At 35.3% G+C, this 21,450-nt stretch overlaps 7 protein-coding genes and 1 non-coding gene across 8 annotated transcripts in view; 2 read left to right on the top strand and 6 right to left on the bottom strand.

Annotated features, from left to right (window-relative positions):
• The window catches only part of LOAG_05193 (hypothetical protein), a gene marked incomplete at its 5' end in the record, with an annotated part of 6,607 nt that extends 5,624 nt beyond the window's left edge, over positions 1 to 983 (bottom strand). The window contains 2 exons of the mRNA XM_020446783.1: positions 483 to 779; positions 895 to 983. Coding sequence (XP_020302917.1) covers positions 483 to 779; positions 895 to 983 — 386 coding nt within the window. The remainder of the gene's footprint in view (positions 1 to 482; positions 780 to 894) is intronic.
• A 4,174-nt stretch (positions 984 to 5,157) lies between these two features.
• Positions 5,158 to 5,229, bottom strand: LOAG_20011. Its single transcript has one exon. It is a non-coding gene; the product is annotated as a tRNA-Glu (tRNA).
• Positions 5,230 to 6,400: 1,171 nt separating this feature from the next.
• LOAG_05192 (Ras-like protein Rab-11B) lies at positions 6,401 to 8,852 on the bottom strand. The gene is made up of 5 exons (XM_003140729.2): positions 8,790 to 8,852; positions 8,335 to 8,456; positions 7,427 to 7,585; positions 6,981 to 7,172; positions 6,401 to 6,809 (listed from the first exon to the last, which is right to left on the bottom strand). The coding sequence occupies exons 1-5, from the start codon at positions 8,827 to 8,829 to the stop codon at positions 6,675 to 6,677; spliced, it is 648 nt and encodes a 215-aa protein (XP_003140777.1). The 5' UTR covers positions 8,830 to 8,852; the 3' UTR covers positions 6,401 to 6,674.
• Positions 8,853 to 10,540: 1,688 nt separating this feature from the next.
• LOAG_05191 (hypothetical protein) lies at positions 10,541 to 10,693 on the top strand (the record flags this gene model as incomplete). Its single annotated transcript, XM_003140728.1, has 1 exon — positions 10,541 to 10,693. The coding sequence occupies one exon, from the start codon at positions 10,541 to 10,543 to the stop codon at positions 10,691 to 10,693; it is 153 nt and encodes a 50-aa protein (XP_003140776.1).
• Positions 10,694 to 11,250: 557 nt separating this feature from the next.
• Positions 11,251 to 13,065, top strand: LOAG_05190 (60S ribosomal protein L7). The gene is made up of 4 exons (XM_003140727.2): positions 11,251 to 11,396; positions 11,821 to 11,923; positions 12,097 to 12,511; positions 12,737 to 13,065. Exons 1-4 carry the CDS (start codon positions 11,371 to 11,373, stop codon positions 12,943 to 12,945), a joined length of 753 nt encoding a protein of 250 aa, XP_003140775.1. The 5' UTR covers positions 11,251 to 11,370; the 3' UTR covers positions 12,946 to 13,065.
• Positions 13,066 to 13,438: 373 nt separating this feature from the next.
• On the bottom strand, positions 13,439 to 16,945 carry LOAG_05189 (aromatic L-amino acid decarboxylase; the record flags this gene model as incomplete). Its single annotated transcript, XM_020446782.1, has 11 exons — positions 13,439 to 13,642; positions 13,834 to 13,935; positions 14,064 to 14,162; positions 14,663 to 14,750; positions 14,921 to 15,038; positions 15,242 to 15,386; positions 15,518 to 15,643; positions 15,864 to 15,995; positions 16,136 to 16,315; positions 16,466 to 16,657; positions 16,823 to 16,945. The coding sequence occupies 11 exons, from the start codon at positions 16,943 to 16,945 to the stop codon at positions 13,439 to 13,441; spliced, it is 1,509 nt and encodes a 502-aa protein (XP_020302916.1).
• Positions 16,946 to 20,140: 3,195 nt separating this feature from the next.
• On the bottom strand, positions 20,141 to 20,502 carry LOAG_05188 (CHCH domain-containing protein; the record flags this gene model as incomplete). Its single annotated transcript, XM_003140725.2, has 2 exons — positions 20,141 to 20,271; positions 20,380 to 20,502. The coding sequence occupies 2 exons, from the start codon at positions 20,500 to 20,502 to the stop codon at positions 20,152 to 20,154; spliced, it is 243 nt and encodes an 80-aa protein (XP_003140773.1). The 3' UTR covers positions 20,141 to 20,151.
• A 342-nt stretch (positions 20,503 to 20,844) lies between these two features.
• LOAG_06276 (hypothetical protein) overlaps positions 20,845 to 21,450 on the bottom strand; it is a 1,933-nt gene continuing 1,327 nt past the window's right edge. The window contains exon 3 of the mRNA XM_020447108.1: positions 20,845 to 21,312. The gene's annotated coding sequence lies outside the window, so the exon portion shown is untranslated. The remainder of the gene's footprint in view (positions 21,313 to 21,450) is intronic.

Raw genomic sequence — 21,450 nt, 5'->3', positions numbered from 1 at the left:
AATAATGACGAATAATGATAGCATCAAAAATAACATTAATAATGATTTAAGCATAAAATTTAGTAATGAGAATAATTTCAAAAATGAGCTTTTATCCCCTACGTGCTAGTTGAGATAGAAATGCAAAATTTACAGAAATTGTTATTTGTTCTGCTGAACTTCCCTTTCTACGATACTCCAAATGTGGTGGTTCTTACTGAGTATCACAAGATTTGAATGAAAGCAAGTAGATAAAATAAATGATCTTTAGCAATAAGTTATCTATAAGATCACGATATTACGATCAAATCACAGATTTAAATATTGTATGTAATATAACCTAACATATGACATGATTCAGGTAATTTATTAGGGAACCTAAACGTCTCAGATATATGTCCAGGTTAATATCACACAATGCACCCCCTTACGCTGCCCTGATATAGTCATTATTTCGATAATTTCAGTTTCTTTATTTTTCCAGCATATGAGTGGAAACTTACCCGGGGGCGCATTCGCATGTTTTACCATTGAAGACTTCATTAGCATGGCACACCGATGATGATTTGGTATCCTCAACAGCGTTTTCGTGGGCTTGCTCCGCAGGTGTTTCCTGGGCGGAAGCAATATAAGGTGATGGGATAATGAGTCCGACACAAACGATCAGCAACAATCGCATGATAACAATACTTCTGTGGGTGGCGATGCAGCAATTACCGCTCCTTCCTCCTACTGTTGCTGTTGTTGTAGTTGGTGATGATGATGAAGATGACACCGTGTTGATTGCTAGTGGTGCATAACTTGGTTGACAGACGGGCAGGCAGACAGACAGCGGTACTGATCACCATCACCAAGTACAGACTTATAAGTATTCGGAGACATAACAAGAAGGTTGCGGAAGTATACTACTATTACCTTAGTTCAGATTCACCAAACAGACGGAGGCCGTGGAGCAGAGATTCAGGCGGAGTTGTCGGGGAGCATTTCGTGGAAATTGTTCTCATGTCTTCATGCCTTTCTCATTTGGCGTATAAATAAAATTTTTGAAAGAATTTTGGAGATGAACAAATTTTGTTCGATGTTACGGCACTGTCCCTTTGTATTGCTCTCTCCTTCTCTCTCTCTCTCTTTCCGCCAGTTTACTTTTCTGTTTGTGGGAAGATATGAGCCGGTTATTGTCATCGTAATCATCACTGTAGTGGTAATCCTCATTGTGAGATGGCCGGGTAAAGGGAAGGGCCGTACCCAAAGGCAATTACGCAGAAATCCCACCCGCGAAACTGATGAATGATGTTTGCCCGTTGTTCCCTTCCTATCACACCAATCATGTATCGATAACAGGACAGAAGGAAATCAGCTGGAATCTATTCAAATATAAATTCAGGCTTAAGCCTCTCCAGTCTCTTAGTCAGTAATTGAGGCCATCTACAGCCATACTTGTAAAGTTCCATGCAAAGTTCGGAAATAAACAAGCCATTTAGATTTGATTCAATTATCACTTTATCTGTATTTAAGGAGAAAAAGTAGCAAATTTGATGTGGCTCGTGAAGAAATGCTTTTCTACAGGGGATCTTTCTACAGGACAGGGAAAATGTTCTTTCTCCCCCGTTTCACCATTTCGAGTTAAGTGATATGTAAAAGGGGACAATTGTCGAGACCGCGAACAATTTATTACATAATACAAATCATTCACTGAGACTTTTGGACCGTCGTTTTCACCAAAATCTCTGTCACTCGCTAGATGTACATGAATGAACGCCACTGTCATAACCGTATTTCTTGAATAACAAAAGTTCCACGTCTTTTTTATTTTTTTTTCAATAAACTGCCGTCTTTTCCGGCCGGATAATTGAAAAAAAAATTTGGATATCACATTTACTTTGGTATCACGGGTCAGCCTTATTTTATTTCAGACCACCAATCTCATCTACTCTAAAAACAGTAGTAAAAACAGTTCATATTTCAAGCGAATAGATAATTCATACTTTTAAATGATGTTGTGTTCAACTGTCGGTTTGATACAACAAATCGAAATACACATTATAGTTGTTATCAGAACTATAACATAAGTGATAGTCTGAAAAGTAGCAGATGGGATAGGGGTAAGGGAATTATCAGAATTATAACATAAGTGATAGTCTGAAAAGTAGCGGATGGGATAGGGGTAAGGGAAGAATGTCATTACGTTTTTCTTTGAAACAAAATCATCATCAAAGTTTGCTCTTTTCTGTCCACAGTTGTATGTTGAGTTTAGTACTGGAATAATCACAAGATACAATTAATTAGATGGACTTTTCTGACCAAAATGAAAAGCTACGAAGAATGGTTTGAATTGATTTTCTCAGCCTGTAATCATTATTCAGATTAGATTATGTGTATATTAGCTTTTAATGAGCTATATATAAAAAATTTCACGAGTTTACGTCATTCCCGGTGTTCAGCGCAACAAGTAATTTTCTACTCAGTTGTATGGATGGCACTGCTGGCACCAGGAAGGTGGAACTTAACCGAGCAATCCTGTCTGATCGGAGTATATTTTTCAAGATTCACTCAAATTCTTCATTCTGATACGAAATTTGATGACAAATGAAAAAAATAATCAAATTCTTAGGTAAGAAGAATGATCATTAACATATTCGAGCATTATTCACGCCGTGTGAAATTGCATGGGCTATTTCACAACAAAATTTTACATTAAACTTATGTAAAAACGTAACATGTGAGATGAATGTAGTGCGATTAATATGATTATTTAAAATGGGGGACAATAAGTGAATGGAATTTGGAAGAAGCCTTTTCGGTATGGACTCCTTGCGCCAATCTTCAGAATTTCGTGATGAGTACATGTCATCGATGCTTGAAAAAAGATGCTTATCTTTCTGAGTTTTTATCAGTGATTTTGCTGGAATGTTGACATCATATAAGCATGCAATGTTTTGCATTCTATTCGTATTTCAAGTGGACAGGTAAACCATCAGTGCAGTGATTCGTTGCGTCTATGATCATGAACATATGTGCTGGAATACGTTCATCCCAAATGATATCGAATTGTAGAACGAAGTACTTCACATTTCTCACTATGATTGAAGTCTTCGATACTTTTTATAAGAGTCCAGATATACAAAAGCATAAAGATGAGGACGACCTTCTTCCTAAATCATCTGGCCTGTAGTCGGACCGGAAACAAGACAGCAAAGAAAGAATTGTCATAAGAATAAATATCAAAGATATTACTCTCTGGATGAGTAGTCGAATCCGTGTCCATCATATTTTTGATGTATCAATAATATAACATTAATCACGATTTAATTTAAACCAACACGTTGTTTCTTATCCCACACATAAATACAATTCTATAACTTATAGTTATGGTCAGTGTATAGAGAATACAACAGAGCAACCGTACTCCTTAACACATGACATCATGCGGGAACTACTGCCACGAACACCTAACTTAAATGATCGATTAGTTTATACTTGTTAAAGTTAGTTCGAATAATTCACTCAAGATCTCAAATTTAATTCGAATTGCGGGTTCGATCTTAACTGCCACATAAGAATGACGAAGCAAAAAAAAGGGAAGAAGTTGCCATTATTAAAAATTATCTGTTGTAATGTTTGTTATAAACCATTTCCACCAAATATGTTCTTTGTATTAATCAAAATTGTATATATACTCTACTACTACTAGAATGACATTGTTTTTCAAACACTCAACCAAAGACTGTACCTACACTATATCCTCGATTCTCCCCAATAAATATTTTTATTACTAACTCTGCCTTCTATCTTCTGCGAATAAATAATTTCCTCCTGAACCGAACGAAGAATACTTCCTCAGAATATTCGTCTGCGCTTAAGGATCAGCCCTTCCAAATTAAACCCGCCAAACAGAAAAATTTTATTTTACTTATTTTCCTACATCATTATCATCATCATCATCATTTCTATCCCACTAAATTTACTTGCTAATATGCTCATATGTGCCGTGTTGTATATTAAAAAAGGTGTCATTTTAAAGCAATGATATAAATTTTCAATTACGAAAAATGCTTTCTCATCAACGATAAGTATCATAGTACTTATAGGATCGTCCCTCTAATCATTAACACTTTACTACCAAATAGATCAAGCAAAGCGCATTTCGTAAAGGATCAATATCTTCAAACAAATTTCAAAAAAGATCTTGGAAAGTTGGAACTTGGAACCAACCACATCTGTCGTGAAAAAATAAAAGAAAGGGAGTTAAGAAGGTGAGGTAGATTGTTATCGTTGTAGAAGCTGTTATAATTTTAAAGGAGTGACTTACAGTGTATCAGTTCGTTTTGTGCTCGCAACTTACAACAGATTATCCTTTATTATCGTCTGGATACCAAATACAATAAAGACAGGTTCAAATAATTCCAATTACAATAGAATGACTTCCAGGGTAAGGCCAGTAGAATGATGAAATTTTGTAAGGATTAATAGATTGGAGAGTGTTTGCGTGAACTTGGGTGTCGACAGATGGGACAAAAGTAAAGACTGTTAGGATTTCTAACGTTTATATAAGGAGTGTGTAAGGAGAAACAATGATAACAAATTAACGTATACTCACAGCTACCAAAGAAATCTCCATATCTAGATTAATTTATATTAAGTGGCTTCAATCACAATATACTTTGTTTGGAGAAAGGAAAGAAATACAATAATTAACAGAAATCTAGGGATAAATATGTTGGATATAAACATGTTTATAAGATCAGATATCTCTACAGTATGCCCATCAATGTGCATAAAATTAGTTGTCATCTAGATATGTGCAAACCTCAATTTCAAATAAAGCTCATTTAGGCGATTTAAAGATTTTATAGCTGACTCATGACCTTAGGCATGAGAGAGAAAAAACAAATGTAAATGGAAACTATTTGAATGAATAATTTCATAATACAATTATTTCGGTTTTTACGACAACATCCACAAATATTTGCATTTTCCTTTTTAAATACAGCTAGAGATGCCCTGAAAATCTCGACAACTTCATCTTAACGAAAATGAATGACTAAACTTCGAATGTTCGACTTCGAAGAAAGGGAAGAGATTCGTTCTGTTATTCAGCAAATACCATTGACAGTATAAATATTTACTCAGTGCCTTCAGCGAATCTCTAAAGGTGGTTGGTAGTTACAAAAGCCGCGATTCCGTTGCCGGGAATCGAACCCGGGCCTTGCGGGTGAGAGCCGCAAATCCTAACCACTAGACCACAACGGACCACGACGATTCCTTATTCTCAAACTCTTAAGTGGGAAATCTATGAGAGCTGGTGCAATTAATTCACATAATCTTAAAATCGAAATTGGATTTTAAAAAAAACCAATAGATGGCATGACATCACATCCTCAAGCCAAACAGAAACACAATATATCACTCTCGTTAATCTTACTCGAAATGCTCAATTTTCCTGTACGAACCAATAATTTACATACTTTCCCAACTTCTGAGACACAGATTATCTTACCTAGTACTAGATGTGAGGGAATTCATTCTATTTGGTCACAAAAACACATTCTGCTACTAAAAAAATGCAACTTCACACTCTACAAATAGCAGTAATTTTATGAATAAAAAAGTAATAACCCATTATGGGCAACTGAACGAGGAATAATGGACGATTTACTTACAAGGAGCACGAAAATTCACAAGCTGCGGTGATATATTCTACGGATGATTTTGATATTCTATGGTGCGGTGATATAAATGTAGCAGGTAGCGAAGGAAGAGTAAGAAATGTTACTCTTTCTTAATCGTAGATTTTATTGATTTAAAAATAAGGCTTGAAAAATCAACATATACACATGTTTTGAACACTTCGCTAATGGTAATACTAGAAATGAAGATGAATTTTATGTATTAATCTAAGCGGAAAAGGGAGCGATCACTTTACTCTGTGACCATGTCATCATAAAATGGAGTAAAATTCATTCTGTATTTTCGTCCGTCCATTTCTTTCACAGAAGTGAGAAAAGTAGTAACTTTGTTTCTTTGCATGCCTGGTTTGGAAAATCAGTGACAATGTAAAGAACATGAAAAGATAGAGTTTATAAGGAAATATTTGAGGAAAAAAAACAGCAATTATATTAAATCACATTTTCATCAAAAACGTCATCTGGTAAAAAAAATGAAACGGACAAAAGATTAAGGCAAGTAGATTCTGAAACATCTTCAGCAATGCCCGACTGCCTGACCCACTTCAGTATAAAGTAAGACGGTCCTAATTATTTCTCAGGAAATTCCTAAGGAAGACTGTTTCTCAGGAAAATCTGTTTAGGATGATTTAATAATTATGTTATTACAATCAAGAAAATGTTAATTGACCTTTTCCAGGATTTCTGTTTACTCTATCCCAATATTTTTGTTTTATCTAGAATGTTCAAAACAAAATCGGGAAAAAAGGTGCAAACCGCGACAAAGCAAACCTACAGGTGTGCTACGACAGTACGAAAGATCTCTCTGTAAAGCATTTTGAAGATTACAATTATAATGGACGGGTAACAAAAAAGAAAAAGAACAAATAAGAAGTGAATCTGTCCTGTTCCAGGTAAAAACGAAAGCAGCGAACAAACGAGAAAGATGGAAAGGAAATACTATGATGACCACCAAGCCCGTAAATCACTGTTGCTACTTTTTTGGTGGCGGGGAGGAAGGGATTGCAAAGATCATAGACTGGAACAGCACTGCTTTTTAGTTTGGGGTTCGGCTGTTGGCGAGATTACAATACCATTCGAGCCTGGTGTAGATATTGCAGCCCGATTATCACCACCAACGTGCTTCACAGATACTGATTTGTATATCTGTAAATAGTATGCATAGTTTTTATGGAACAGACTAAGTATATATAAGATGGAACACACAAAAATAAATCCTCACATTATTTAAGCAATCTGATAATTCTGCGGTTACACTAAGAATTTTTTGCCATCGTACTCTTCATCAAATTCCACTCACAAGTACTAGTCAATTACCTCGGTCAAAATGTTAGTAAAAGCAGCCTCCACATTAGTGCTATCGAGTGCGGAAGTTTCAATGAATGACAATTGATTTTTTTCTGCATATGCTTTCGCCTCATCTGTAGGTACTGCACGCAAGTGACGCAAATCACTTTTATTTCCAACCAACATTATTACTATATTTTGGTCTGCGTGGTCACGTAATTCCTGAAAAAAATCATATACCCCAACCAAGCTTAATATGGTGACCTAACTCTAAATAGCAATATCTGGCAATGAGAAGTGGTGCTCATTATTCGCCAAATCGTTTGTGAGTGGGAGCAAAGTTCCAAAAAGTACAAGTATTTCGCCTTTATTAGAAAGTAATGAAGACTACAATACAGACCTCTTTCGCAATATACTTCATAAGATACTAAATATATAAGAAGACTTATAATACGCTACCCAAAGAAGAAACAAACCTTAAGCCATCTTTCAACATTTTCATATGTAACATGTTTAGCAATATCGTACACCAAAAGCGCACCAACGGCACCTCTGTAATATGCCGACGTTATTGCTCGATATCTTTCTTGTCCTGCTGTATCCCATATTTGAGCTTTCACTGTTTTCCCTTCGACCTGTAATTTGGTATATACAAAAAAAAAAAAAAAAAAAAAGAAAACAAAGAATACATAAGTTGAGTTACATGACTAAATTAATGCCGAACCTTAGGATCTGTACAAAGAAACTCGATAATCAATATAATACGACCAACGAAATTAGGAAATCCTTTATTCTCTAGACATCAAACCTTAATCTTTGTCTCATTAATCCTCTCATAATATATAGTAATCATAAATAATCCCGTGCTACTGTTTTTTTTATCTCTTCCAGGATTATATAAATTATCATGCACAACCAATTATTCCCAGTTCTGCTTCACAATGAAACATTGTAGCTCTTTACTGACATAAATTAAGCTTTCATAGAAACAACCGAATTTCACAAATTTATTCGTCACTTTTAAGTGAATGGTGATATTATTATTGGTTATTAAGAAGATGTCTTAATCTTTATAATGCCTAATAAGATTGGCGACAGGCTGTCAAAATTCACAGCTATCTAAATTTGCGGAGCTATCCCACAAAAAGATACGCAAACGATAAATGTTGAATGACGTTTAACAAATTAATCAATGTTAAAGAAAATCGCCGTCAACATGTTAGCCTTTGTTGTCCACGGGACAGTAGGAAAAAACAGATGAAAAAACATCTGGAACAAGCCATACCTAATTTAGAGTGTAAAACCAAAAAACAAATTGGAGAAGCGAAACAATACCACTGTTTTTTTTACTAGGAACAAGAATCAAATTTCAATGCGCACAAACCTGTATACTCCTCGTCGCAAATTCGACACCTATTGTTGACTTCGACTCCAAATTAAATTCATTTCGAGTGAACCGTGATAACAGATTAGATTTGCCAACGCCGGAATCGCCAATCAACACAACTACAACAGAAATCAATGGTAAACACGAGAAATTTTTTTTTTCAATGACATGCTATATAACTTGAGTAGTAATTTGAACTGAGACTATTCTCTCATGAATAGGAATTTCGAACACAAACTCTCCTACAATAACTTTAGCACTATCATCTTTTAATTGGTTCACGTCCCTCAAAAGAAGCACAACAGTCCCTGCAAATATTCTTCCAGAAAAATGAAAAATGTTGTAAGTCAAGGACGCTACACGTCAAACCTATTCAAAATTTATATTTTGACAGTGTTTGTTTACTTGGTCAAATTCAGATAGAAGTGAAAAAGTTACGAGAAAATATAAACCTTTGAATAAATAGTCGTATTCATCATCGCGCGAACCCATACTTCTATCAATATCCTGGAAATATAAGGAACGCGTAAATAAGTTTTAATAAAAAAAACATTTACATGACGCAAACGATGAAAATTCGGCAGTCAAAAAAAAAAAAAAAGAAAAATAACAATTAAAATTTATTCGTAATATGCACTGCAGTTTACATGATCATTGTCAGCCATTATCGGTAATATAATTCTTTCATCTTTTATCTTTTCAGTCACTGATTATTAAGAAAGAATACTTCTTTTCCAAGACCTCAATACAGTCCACATAACTCACCCAAAACATTACCTCCCGCTCAAGCTAAAGTTAGGATTATTCCTTGAAATGGAAAAAGTTTACAAAAATCAATGAATGAAATCATACAATCAGTGATCTGACCAGCCGCTGGAGATATTCCCATTCCTCTCTTCAAACTCTCTAGAACATGATGCGGCGACGAACTGTGCGCATAGACAGATATGCCTTTCATCTGCTTTTCTGCCACAAATTACTTAGAATAGAGTAATATACTAGTCCAGCTGGCGTAAAGTTGTATTTCATTATAACTGATGAAAAGACAGATTTCAATGACGATGATGCATCTGACCAACCTACTGTTTACAATATTAATATAAGTACTACCATTACACTACTGCTACTACACACAAACACATCAATACATCGAGTTAGAACAAATTTCCCACTGCAATCTTCTTTTGCTGTTTTAAATGCTTAGTTCCATGGTACAATGGAATTTATGCTCCTACTTGCATTTTAAACACGCCATGCTTAAACAAAAGCTCAAAAGAGATTTGAAGAATGGGCAGTCCGTGCTTACCTAACGACTGCACCATTGCAATTGGTAAATGATAAGCAAACTCGTGATACTTCCTGAAATCAAAGAACACTTTGCATTACATAATTTTCTACCGAACTTACAAAATTTGGTGAATTTCACTGCACAATAGATACAGATACAGTTATTCCCAACAAAGCCCTAGAACATGAAAGAATAATGAATCGTGCAATTTCCGAATGTACGATACTTTTGTCTTTAGTAAATCATAACTTATCCTTGCAATGTCAAGGCAGACTTTTAATTCCTTCACTTGCTGAATGCCCTCAAACAAGGAACCATCCGAGATCTTTAGCCATATAAAAAAGCTCAATACAACCGGAAAACACAAGGATAATCGTTCATCAAATTCCATCATGATAGAGGAGAAAATGGAATGCAAAAAAATTTTTTTTTAATTTTTTAATGCATGTCTTTACTACACGCAAGTACCACTGAACAAAACTCTTCCTGAATGCTTACTCTACTGTAAGAAAAGTTAACAAATACACTGAAATTTATCTAAAATTCTGATACTTGACAGTTGGTTTACAAAATAACTTAAGAAAATATGCTTGTGTTGGATAAATGAGGACATCCTGAAGAGACATTTCCAGACAGTATGGACAACACTGTTACCTGTCAAAAGCAGTACCTGTTAAATAGTTCACACTACGCTTGGTTGAACAAGTGAGGTGATTTCGATTGCTAAGCAATCAGATAAAGGATAATCAATAGACCCATTACTATTTTGTACTACCATAAACGCTGCATTAACCATACTTGCTAAGCAAACAAAGACAGGATCAGTAACGAGAGAATAATCCAAAAAACGCCGCTCCTCCTTGCCACGGGATCTATTCCACCAAATACAAATGTGTAGAGGAGAAGCAGTGCAGGATGCCATTATCATTGCTCCACATCATTATCGTTTCGCCGTGCACCGATGTTCCCGATGGAACCCGACCCGAACCGACCCGATCCAATATTACAACACTCTTCGCTGCTCGAGATGTCATCGATCGGACAGATAATCAGGCGAAACTGCTGTAGACATTCTCACGAGCGCACTTTCAAAACGGTTGAAATTCTCTTCGGAATGAGGCGAGAAGGAGAATGAGTAGCCCTTTCCCGGTCGAAAATTAGATATATCTTCCGTGGAAGGGACTGGGCCTTATGCTCGAATTGATTTCAAACATGTGACAACATTAGATTGAGCCTTTTCATCGAATGATTATATGGAGTGAGTGAAAGATCCTATAATTACAGATGAGGTATTTAATTTGGAGATGGGATGAATATATGCCTGTTGATGGTTTATAGTAAAGTCATAAAATGGGTGATGTATTAGGAGAATTTCTAGACTTAAAGGATTTCTCTACAAAGGATAAAAGGATCCCTGTCAACGCCTTAACTTCACAGTACATCTTTTTAACTGTTGGAAAGCAAAAATTGATTTGTTTAATCTCTTCCATGGGCTATTCCAGCTTCTTTCCTTTCCTCAATTAGCAGGTACAATAATATGCAAGTCTCCAACAGGAAATCACGATTTTCATATTCGTTGCATTGTAGCACTTTACGGTTGGCGCTTTTTGATTTTTGGGGAATAATTTAGGAGGTGGCATTCGATCTGTCGCGAGATGTATTTCGGATAGCATTTTGGGTGAACTCGTTGGAGAGATAGGGTTGTATTGTTCTCTTATGTTGATTTTAATTGATTTCAGGATAATATGAAAAGGACTTTGGCAACGACAGGGTTAGTATTTTTCTTCTCTCAACATTTAATTGGATAAGGAGTCAGTTGATAGGGAGATGAAATATTGCCCTTTTTATGGTAATGAATATCCTGATCTAGGAAAACAAACAGCACTGTCTACTGGAACTTGTTTTCCATGGTCTCACGACCAAGTTAGAAGAATGATGAACTTTGATAATGGAGCTTGGTGTTGTTATACCTAAGGACTTCACACTAATTGAACATTGACTGTGAAGTGAAATAGTTTCTAGTGTGTTTTTTTCTGGATAGTCATTTTATAGTCCGTAATTTGCGTCGTATTTGTCTCGGCCGTTAGTCACTACTGCACTATTTTGATTGGGATACTTTGCAACACTGCTTACAAAACATCATATTTTACTGCTTGTTAATTTGTACTGATCATATTTTAACTTGGAAGTTTCAGGGAAAAAGAGCTCCCCACAGTGCCGGAGACGGTGTTAAAACGAAGGAAACGACGTGCAGAGCAGAGAGCTAAAGCTAATGTCAGAAAGGCCAAGCTTGCTTTGGTTTGTATGTTTGTATTCACTTCGTTGAAATTGGCTTTGTTTGATCTTTATTCATGTACCTAACGTTCTATATGGATAAATTCTCTCTAGTTCTGTAAAAATTGCTTGAAGACTTTGCCGTCAATGCGTACTGCTATGCATGTTGCAACATCTGAACAACACACTTTTTTTAGAAGGCGAGAAAAAAGAGGCTTGCGATTTTCAAGCGCGCTGAAAAATACGTGAAGGAACATAGACAACGTGTACGACAAGAAATTCAGTTAAAGCGTGAAGCCAGAAAAGTGGGCAATTTCTATGTCCCTGATGAAGCACGTCTTGCTTTCGTGATCCGAATCCGTGGTATCAACCAAATGCACCCACGGCCGCGCAAGGTTCTGCAACTCTTTCGTTTACGACAAATAAACAATGGCGTTTTTGTTAAATTAAACAAAGCTACACTCCAAATGTTGCGTATTGTGGAGCCATACGTTGCGTGGGGATATCCGAGCATGAAAACGGTCCATGATCTAATCTACAAGCGTGGTTACGCGAAGATTAATGGCCGACGCATACCAATCACGAACAATTCTATTGTTGAAAGTGCGCTTGGTAGGTTTTCATAGTATGCGTTTTCAAATTTCATTCCAACATTCTGCTAAGTGAATGTTTCGAATTATTTTTAAGCAGGCTATAGATATTTCGAAGAGCATGGGAAAAAGCTTCTGTTATTACCTGTTCATCCTTTTGGATTCGACGATGTTTGAGAAGCGGAGAATATATCTGAATGTTTGAAACTATGTGTTCACATGCTTATTCTTTATCAGTAAGTTTCAGGGAAATGTGACATAATTTGTATGGAAGATCTTGTGCATCAAATCTTCAATGTGGGTCCCTATTTCAAGCGTGCTACGAACTTCTTATGGCCTTTCAAACTGAATAACCCGTCAGGTGGTTGGACGAAAAAAACAAATCATTTCGTTGAGGGTGGTGACTTCGGTAATCGTGAAGATCAGATAAATGCCTTGTTAAAGAAGATGATTTGATTGGTTTTTGTGAAGAATGATTTTTTTTGTTCTGATAAAGGTAACGTTATTTGCAGACTCTTTAACAATTTGATTACATCAGCTCTGAGAATTTGGAGAGTAATGAATGATATGATATTCACATCGGATGGTGCTAAAAAAAAGTTCTGGGGATTTCTAGTTCTTTTGAATTCTGTTGAAGCGGTTTCAGTTTTTTCGGCGTTGAGATGTTGATTTTTGTGGTGCAGCCTAGTGATGGAAATAAGAGAATAGGCCAGACCCAAAGTTTGTGCGGTCTAGGTATTCTGTTGGTAGCACTGTATGTAAAAGGAATTAATAGTAGATTTACTCTCCCACCGAAATAGCTAGGGTTTATTGTGTTTCATGCAATCTCCATAAGTGAATAGTAAAGTAACGCGAGAAGTTCACATAGTATTTCCACACTTTTTGTACTTGGACCATTCATAAATATTTATTGTTCCATATCACTTCCTCTTGTTTCATATCGAAATATTTATTGTTTCATATCTTTTCCTACATCTTCAGCAAAATTATGAATTATCGCATGCGCTTGTCTTATATCCTCACATGTAGTAAACGTACTACACACTGCTAAGCGTAGAAAATAAACTCCATGAATAACGGAAGCAACCATATGGATACGGCGATCCTCGTTGATTCTTCGATTTAGCTCTTCATTCATTTCATTTGTCGAGTCCTGTCAATGGAAAGCGGCGATAGGTGCACATCTTGCATATATTACGATTACATCAAGGCCTCTTATTAATTGCAGCAGTGTTCTCGCAGAATGTATTGTTTTAACTAAAGTTGAAAAGGAAGTCAACTAAAGTTCTGAAACTTTAGAAAATCAACACAAATTCTGAAAAGTTCTAAAAAAATGTAGCGAACCTTTAGACGGAAGCATACCAATCCAAAATTTCGCGGTACGAAAAGCTCAAACAAGCTATCCTTTTGTATGAGCGCTTCGAAGTGCTTCGCTAGTTCAACCATCTGTTATTTGGGTGGATGTTACAAAGCTATCAAAGTATGAGGGAAAATTAAAGTTTAAAAGAGATGAATTCCGTGTAGACGGTGCAGATGGTTCCTGTAAGAATTAAGAAAAGATTTTCGAATGGGACCTTTCTCAAGTGCTTCTGCAAGCCAGTGATGCCAAAATTTCGCAGCACAAACCAAACTTTTAGCGATCGAAATCTTCTTCCGAGAGCTATTTGGAAATGCTAAAAGTCGATCTTCAGCCTGGTATATTCATGTATCTTATCCTGAGGAGTACCTCTGAACTTGATCTGTTTTTCTTCCCAGCAAAAACATGAAACTTGTTCTAGATGCAATAAGAGAGATTATAAGATTGAGCCTTAAATCAAATTTTTCTACTCAATAATATCAGTCAGAAGGTATAATGGATATGAAAATTTGACTCTGTTCCATGACAATATTAATGACAACGGCAATAGAGCACAAAATCTGAGAGATTTTGATAAATTTGATAGTAGATAAATAAATAAGCAGTTGAGGTTCGCGCTTCATTTCTTTCCTATCACTGAATACTTTCCATCATTGTCGAATTGTACTTTGGCCAAGAGATGCCAATAAAAGTGATAATTATGGACTACTCTTATTCCTTTCGTTGTTTCAAATTGCAAGCAAAAAGGGAAATCTAAAACAGTACTCTTTCGGAATCTTTCGTTACCGTAACTCTAAGAATAAGAAAAGAAATTACTCGATAATCAACTGCACAGGTCTGATCATGTTTCAAATAGACCGCATTTATTGCAAAGTACTTCATTATTTGTCTTCCATTTCTGAACCTGAAATTCGTACTTCTTATAAACCTTAAACAATTTTTCGGTCATTTAAAACATATTACAGATGTATTTTTACGGTTCTTACCCAAAAAAAAAGAGAGAAATCTTAATTATTACATGCTTGCTTCAAAATTTTTGATGATTATCAGGATAGTAACTGTAAGGATAAATACCACAGTGGAGAGCAATCAAAATTTATCGGCATTGCTTTGTGAGCATTCATATTGAAAGAATCAACATATTCGAATCCACGAGACAAATAGCGATATTCAGGACAAAGTAAAAATGCACCTGCAAAATATATATCTGTCTCGATGCTTTCTGTTGTGATTGATGTTAAATATTGTACTGCAACAAGAGAATCAATAATGGTACCAAAAACCAAAAATATAATTATTCGACACTATTTTTCTTGCACTCATTCTTTTCCTTAATTTACACTTCAGTTTTTCTTTTTTCTTTTGTTTTTTTTAGAACTAATTTAAATGAATTGCCAGCATATGCAGAATCAATATGTATCCAGATGTTTTCTCTCTGACATATTGGTCCAAGCTCATCCACCGGATCCACTCCGCAACTGGACGTTGTACCCAAGGTCATAATAAATATAAATGGTATCAAATCATTTTTTCGATCTGTCTGAAACCATCTTTGCAGTTTATTCCTTCATCTTTACAAGTCAAAAATGTTGTTGCAAGTCAGAATACAAGTAGATTAGTAATTAAAGGTTTCTTAATAAATCCACAATTGCATCCATCCATCAAATTTACCATAATCGCTTCTTCAAGGACCTTTGCAGTGACATAAAAATTATCAAATGGTCCACCACGTACAGTCTTTAGTTTTCGTAAACGCACAGCTGCCAACATAACACCTTTTTCGACCGATGAGTGAGCCTTAAATGAGACTTATCCAGTAAATGAATATTACACATTTGAAAATCCTACTGAACATCCTTTCTTTTTTCCTTTCGTTTCATCTGTCTTCGTTTTTTCCATTCCAACCTTTTCCGTTCCTTCCCTTTCCTTCTCCCGCCCTTCACAGTCTTTTCACTTATTATGGTAGTGAAACTTTCTCCTACTTATCATTCTTTTTATGCCCACTTTGTAGGGTCACCTGGTCTGAGCAGTAAGCAACTAGCTTAGTTATATTGACCGCATCGTGATATGGATAGTGATATAATTCACCGGAACCATCTGAAACAACTTGTACTTCCTGGTTGATGACTCCTTCGATTGTTCTAATTCGCTGCAAAAGTATATTTGACGTTGTAATCGGGATTTTAGATTTTAAAGAAAAAAAAATTACAGTTTAGTCGCATCTTTGCGGAATATTTGTTTTGGTCATGAATAGAAGCTAATTATTCTTCAGCAAACACTTAATAATACCTCTACAGTTCGTCCTCTGGCTGCCAATATTGCCATGTAAGTTGCTTCACTGGCAGTACTTTGAATGATCCCTACACCAAATCCACTCTCGGTATTCAAGAATTCTGCCGGCAGTTTCAATACCTTGGCTAACCAATTTGTCATAGAAATTTCAAGTTCTGTCATGGAAGGCGACGATTGCTATAAATTTTACTATATTAATGTGTCATCAACCAATGATTACTTCTACAACAGAAATTACGAAGCATTATTGTGCTATTTCATTTTCAATATTGGTTACGGCAGTGCAAGAGCCTTATACTGGAATTTATTTTAGAAGTTTTAACTTACCCAGGTAAAACCCACGCTTGCAATTCCGCCGCTGAGGATATCACCAATGATAGACTGATACGAAACACCAGTTGGGAAGTAGGCGAAAAAATTAGGATGCTGCCAGTGGGTATTGCAATTAAAAACTACTTCATTGATATCATTAAAAATTTTCTCCCACGGCTCACCCATGACAGGAGCATCTTGCGGTACCTCGAATTAAACCTTAGTTGAATTAATTTGAAAGGAATTTCACAAAAATTGAAACACATTATATTTAAAGGAAATAATAAGATGTCTAGAATAAACTCCGTGAAGCATTCTTTCTCTTTATAACAACGGATTTGTAGAACTTCATGGTTTGCCATTTCTATGTACCAGTTTGTTTATGAACCCAGGCTTCACATCCGGTAACGGAGCTCTTTTTCGGAGCGATTCCCAATAATTCGCGACTAGATCAATCATTTGTCTGCCGTATTGACGGAATTCATTTATGTCCATTGTAAAAAATCTAGAATTAAAAATTTTCAACAGTCACAAAAATGATAGTCATTAAAATCTTCGTGCAAAATTGTATAATAATTCTGCACAAAGATTGACCGATTTAATCATGAGAAACTTTGCAGACTTTTTTCCATCTCAGACTAATAACTTTGAATTACATGCAGCATTTGTTCTTGCCTTTAAGTAATTTAAATATTATGGAACAAAAGAAACAGCGCCAACTTATAAATAGATTGTGATAAGGAATATAGCCGATATACAGCATGGCTACACAATATCTCATGGACCAGTAACAAGCTACTAAATAATCGAACTCTACCCCTCTCCCCTTTTCTTAGAAATGATGACAAATGTGGAACAGCTGAAATTATAATTGAGGAAGTATACTGTCTTAGATATGTCGTAAGGCCAATTATCCTCTGCGTTACTTTTACTGGGGTTCAGTTCCATAAATTATCCATATAGTTGTATAGTTTAATCTAGTCTATACTGCACTGAAAGTATCAGTTGTAATTCAAGGATATTTCTTTTCTTTCTTCATTGAGAATGTAGGTTCTCGATCTCAGTTAAAAAACTAAAACTTTAAAAAAAGCTTTACTTTCGACAAGATATATGATAAGGGAGTGTTTTTTAATTCTTTTCAGCAGCTGCAAAATTCAATCTCTTGCTAGAATTATTTATTTTTGTCGTTAACTTTCTATTTACTTCCTATTTTTTTAACTTTCTATTTTTTTGTGATTATAAATGGAGAAAGAGGACCCTGTGAGATAAAAGGTTTCGACCGGTCATTTGTAAGAAAGGAAAATTATGGAGATGAACGCTGAAAAAAAAACCACAACCTGTACAACCTGTACATGGAAGATTGAATCAGAAACTGCTATCTCTAGACTATGCTTACCTGTACACTTCATAGACTTCGTAGATTCCGAAACTTTTTCGTCACTAATTGTGGCGCCATCTCCTTTGTTGTTCTTAAGATAATTTCAAGTGTTAATTCACTCTTTGTCGGGATAGAGTGTCATGCTCTGCTATTCCTTATTTCTATAAGTGACAGTAAGTTGGATATAGATGAATTCAAATGTTCATTTGTGATTTTTACAGTTATTGCTACGAGAAACATTCAGTGTTTATAAAGCATGTGAAGTTCAAAAGAAACTATGCAGATATTAAAGTTGCTACTCTTGAGGCTTATTTCGAAATTCCATTTCATCTCTTTGGCCAAGAATGTTATGTATTCATCTAGCATTCAGTATCTTCTCAATAATAACCATTCAAAGTGATCGGTAGTCACTTATTTCAATCTGTTCAGTATTTCAACAGTTATGGTAAAACTGTTAACAACATCTAGACTGTATAGTAAAACTCAGTTTCAACGTGTCGATAGCAATGCCAGAATATCAGCTCTGTTCGCTGCATGTATAATTGCACCAAAAGGAAATGATATTTCTTATAGTATAAAGAGAAACTCAAATATCCAATTAAATGATTTGAAAAAAGCCTGCCAAGACGTGAGGAAATTATAATGCAGTAAGAAAACAAGACGAACTTCCTCAAAGAACCATAGAACGAAGAGATCAAGACCATATAGGGTAAGAGGGGAGGAAGATCATGAAAACCAATCGTCTTGTTAAGATTCAAAAGCCTGGTGCTTCTTCAGAACCAGTAACAATGAAATTCAAAGTCATTCTGTAAAACTTCATAACATATCTCATTAGCTCCTCATACATATTTTTCATTTTTAAGAGACGTATTCTTTGTGGTACATATGACTTTATTACTATGCTACTTTCATTTGGATCAATCTATGGATGGAACTAAGCTATTGTGTTAGAATGTTACTTGTTTTAGAAGAAGAATTTGATGAAGTGCTCAAGTACGACTGCAAAAGTTTCGTACTTTACATCATAATCTTGTTTAATTCATACATACATTCAATCATCATTATGGATGAACACGAAAAAAACGGAGTAAAAAATATGATAAGCACTTGAGGGAATATTCGTAGAATTTGAGTTTTGCTGGGAGTTTACGCAACCTAACGGACAGCAACTATTGCAATTCAGTGCAGGAAGATGACAAATGCTTCTAGGTTGATGTCAGGTGTTGCTAAAAAGATAAGAAATATGCCCAGCAATATTCTTTTCATGCTTTCTCTTCTCTTACATTTAACACTTCTAATATTTTCCCTGATACTATGATTTTGTTTTAGTTTTATACTCTGTGAAATATTTCAATTGTTAACGTTTCGGTGGTAGTAAATATTTTAGTCTGAATTTATGCTTTTATAACATAATGCAGCAGTTTTATGAGCCAAAAAGAGAAGAAATTGGACGTATGTATAACTTTAACCATTGTCACTTCACAACTAATAAACCAATTATTTGATCGAAAATCAGGTGCGTCAAGTGTGGCATGCGCACTTCATTATAAGGATTACTTTGGAGCAATAAATTAACTGGCTCATTAGTTGCAAAGTGTACACTGGCTGAAGCTTATTCGTAGAATTATTGGAACTATTTTAGAGAAATTCCTATTAGTAGTCCGAAATGCTTGTCAGAAGTATTCTAACGTCACAATTCTCGGGAAATCTAATGGTCCACGGCTGATTATCAGTTCTCCTTGCTCATCTACATTTATTATCTTGCCTCAAATGCAATTGAACTCACAGATCATAAATACTTCGAAGTAATTACAAGTCTACCCGCTATGAACATTTATCCTCACCTACAGAGCATTTTAGCCTCATTTTTGTAAACAATGCTGTAAGGAAAGAAAAAATTCTTTAACTTCTTCAAGATAGTCCTGAGTGAGTTCCCAAGTAAAAACTTCACTTATTTTGCAAAAGTCAATTTTAGAGGCACTCATTCAATCCATGACCTATATTTGCAGCGATAAGTACTAAGAGCTGCAGGAAGTTATCCCTAATTTTATTTGCTCCACCTCAACAGAAATCCAAAGAAACACAAAGTACTTGTTTGTCTCAACGTTGCTTCAACGGTTTTCTCGTTATGTTTTAGCATGTGTTACAAATTTCCAATCAAAATTTCGTAGTAAATTTAGCATAAAAATTTTTAGGATGTTTTTACAGGGCAAGCAATTATATCAGAGGAATACATATGATCAGCTTGTAAATGAAACAAACCGACTGATGTTCGAAAACTACATTATAAAATGCAATTTTTATAAGATGAAATTTTTCACGATTACGTTCCCTTCTCACCCGAAAAACCGAGATACTTCCATTCCTCTTGTTGCATTAATCCATTGTCTATCCGACATTTCAGATAAACTTTTGCAGAGTCTCGACATTCACCAATCTTTTGCTGAAAAGCAACATCAAAACAGGAACTGGAAAATTTTCTCTGGTGTCTTCCAAGGATTAGAAAATATCAAAGTAAGAAATCAGAAAATGGCACACAGCTACTGCCCACCTCATGTTCATTCAAGCAAAGCATATATTTTAGCATCTCATATCTGCATTGTCCTTCATGATCCAGAGGGAAGGAACCCTTTACAGGTGGTGTTGGAGTGGGTGTTTTCCTGGGAAGACTCATTCTGAAAATAGACTCCCACTTCAGTAGCTGTCGAGAATGCTGAAAAATCCATTTATCTTTATCTCGACTAGTTTTTCTTAGAGTTCAATCAAATCTGCTATTCCTCGGTTAAATATTACTCATCATTCAATATCAATATTATTAATAAAAATATTGCAAAAATTGAATGTTAACTGAAGATTCACTTTTTCTTTTCCTTCTTCAATAAAAAGCAGTAAAAGGGAAACTGTATCTCGCAAAATTCTTTATGAAATATTTTAGAAAACGCGGAGACGTTCCGATCCTTCACAAATAATTCCACAGTCAAAAGGCAACATTTTATATTGCAAAAGAAAACAAGAAGCTCGCAGAATACTGTGATGGATTGCATAAACGTGGAAAAAAAACTGAAGATTTTCCTCTTCTCTTCGAACAAAATGCAGTGAAAGCGGAAAGTATATCCGAATGGTTCTTTATCAGGGCATATCGTCATATATGCAACTTATATCAGCAGGACGAATAAGAACTTTATTCATGGAAAGTACAAGCCATTGAAAACTTGTCCCTCATTTTTTGTTCATATTCAAAATAAAATTATTTGGAAATGATGAGTCAAATACTTGAGGAATTCAATAAGTAGAATATATAAAGGTTCTACATATTGCCTCACGTAACGAAGCTAATCAAATCAGTTATTGGTTTTAGACCGCATCATAGATCCTTCCATAGATTCCATCATTCTCTCAAAACGTCCCAAACTTTGAATTGGCATTGCTTTTGAAGGCTGTCTCTTCTTCCAATTTTCATATACCACACAAGCTGACATACCAGCTGGAATATGTTTGAAATAGAAGTACATGGAGTGCGAAATTTGGCATCTTTGAAGAAGTTAACTAGTTTTTTTTCGTAAACTGTTTCCTCAAAGTGTTCGTTCTATTACTCGTGTTTTCAAAATGCTCGCATTCGTCC

Source organism: Loa loa (genome assembly GCF_000183805.2).
Source record: "Loa loa unplaced genomic scaffold supercont3.18, whole genome shotgun sequence".
In the NCBI taxonomy this organism is placed as follows: Eukaryota; Metazoa; Nematoda; class Chromadorea; order Rhabditida; family Onchocercidae; genus Loa; species Loa loa.
The sequence above is the reverse complement of the archived record's forward strand: the minus strand, read 5'-3'. Positions and strand labels throughout refer to the sequence as shown.

Coding starts and splice junctions, on each gene's coding strand:
- LOAG_05190 (XM_003140727.2), top strand. CDS start 11,371: ATGAAAAGGACTTTGGCAACGACAGG. Junction 11,397..11,820: donor AGGACTTTGGCAACGACAGG/GTTAGTATTTTT, acceptor TGGAAGTTTCAG/GGAAAAAGAGCTCCCCACAG. Junction 12,512..12,736: donor TATTGTTGAAAGTGCGCTTG/GTAGGTTTTCAT, acceptor AGTAAGTTTCAG/GGAAATGTGACATAATTTGT.
- LOAG_05192 (XM_003140729.2), bottom strand. CDS start 8,829: ATGGGTTCGCGCGATGATGAATACGACTATTTATTCAAAG. Junction 7,586..8,334: donor TTGCGACGAGGAGTATACAG/GTTTGTGCGCAT, acceptor ACCAAATTACAG/GTCGAAGGGAAAACAGTGAA. Junction 6,810..6,980: donor TTACTAACATTTTGACCGAG/GTAATTGACTAG, acceptor TACTATTTACAG/ATATACAAATCAGTATCTGT.